Below are 875 nucleotides of genomic sequence, written 5' to 3'. Positions count from 1 at the left end.
GGCACCTCCATGCCCAAAGTATACGATGCACAGGGCACGGGTTTCGCGGTCGGTAACGCGCAAGGCACGTCGAAGCCCTTGTCCTGTGCTCGCGGCGGTTTCGTGGCAAGGCACCAGCACCTTCCCCCACACCCCTGCAGGTCTCCGCCGTGGTTGTTGGCCGCTCGCACGGATCGCACGCCACCATCGCCGTCGCATCGCTCCCGCGTGGTGCCACGTTGCTGCTCGGCCGTGCACCTCCGTTACGCCCTGCCTTCTCTCTGCTCAATCTTCCCGACCACGCGACGCCCGTACGGATTGAAGCTCGCCACCGGCGGGAAAGCCCCCGCACCGGGCGCGGCGCAGGCACCCCCGCACCAGAGGCGCTGCGGCACTGCCACCGTGGCGGCGGGCCGTGGCGCCCAACGCCGCTGGGCAACACCGCGACCGGCAGAGCGGGGCCGCCGCTTGCCGGTGTGTCCATCGAGCGCCGAGCGGGCGGCGTTCTCACGGGGCACCAAAGTGAGCCGGGAAGGCAACGCAACAGAACCCAAAAACCACGGGGGGGAGGGGGAAAAAAAGGAGGGGAGAAAAAGTGAAGGCAACGAACCGAAGATACACATAACGCCAAACGTCACCCTCGCAAGCACGCTGGCGGCAGACGATGGAATAGACAACAGTGTCTAGTGATCACATTCGTGTCTGTTTGATTGTGGTAACCTCGCAAAAGAGCACGGGCAGCAAAAAACGTTACTTTTTTTTTTGGTTCCGTTCGACATCTCTATTCCCACCGCCTCCAACCACCACACGCACAGAAAGGAAGTGAAAAGCATTACGGACACCATCACTCCCACGCAGGGTTGGGCGCACCACGCCAAACAGAAGGGGCAAAGTAC

At 62.6% G+C, this 875-nt stretch overlaps 1 protein-coding gene across 1 annotated transcript; it reads left to right on the top strand.

The window, feature by feature from the left end:
* Positions 1-9: 9 nt before the first annotated feature.
* Positions 10-666, top strand: Tco025E_08878 (uncharacterized protein; the record flags this gene model as incomplete). The annotated part of the gene is made up of 1 exon (XM_029375713.1): positions 10-666. The coding sequence occupies one exon, from the start codon at positions 10-12 to the stop codon at positions 664-666; it is 657 nt and encodes a 218-aa protein (XP_029224181.1).
* Between the last annotated feature and the right edge of the window lie 209 nt (positions 667-875).

Source organism: Trypanosoma conorhini, assembly GCF_003719485.1.
Source record: "Trypanosoma conorhini strain 025E chromosome Unknown Tco_14.4_contig_00902, whole genome shotgun sequence".
Taxonomy (NCBI): domain Eukaryota; phylum Euglenozoa; class Kinetoplastea; order Trypanosomatida; family Trypanosomatidae; genus Trypanosoma; species Trypanosoma conorhini.
The sequence above is the reverse complement of the archived record's forward strand: the minus strand, read 5'-3'. Positions and strand labels throughout refer to the sequence as shown.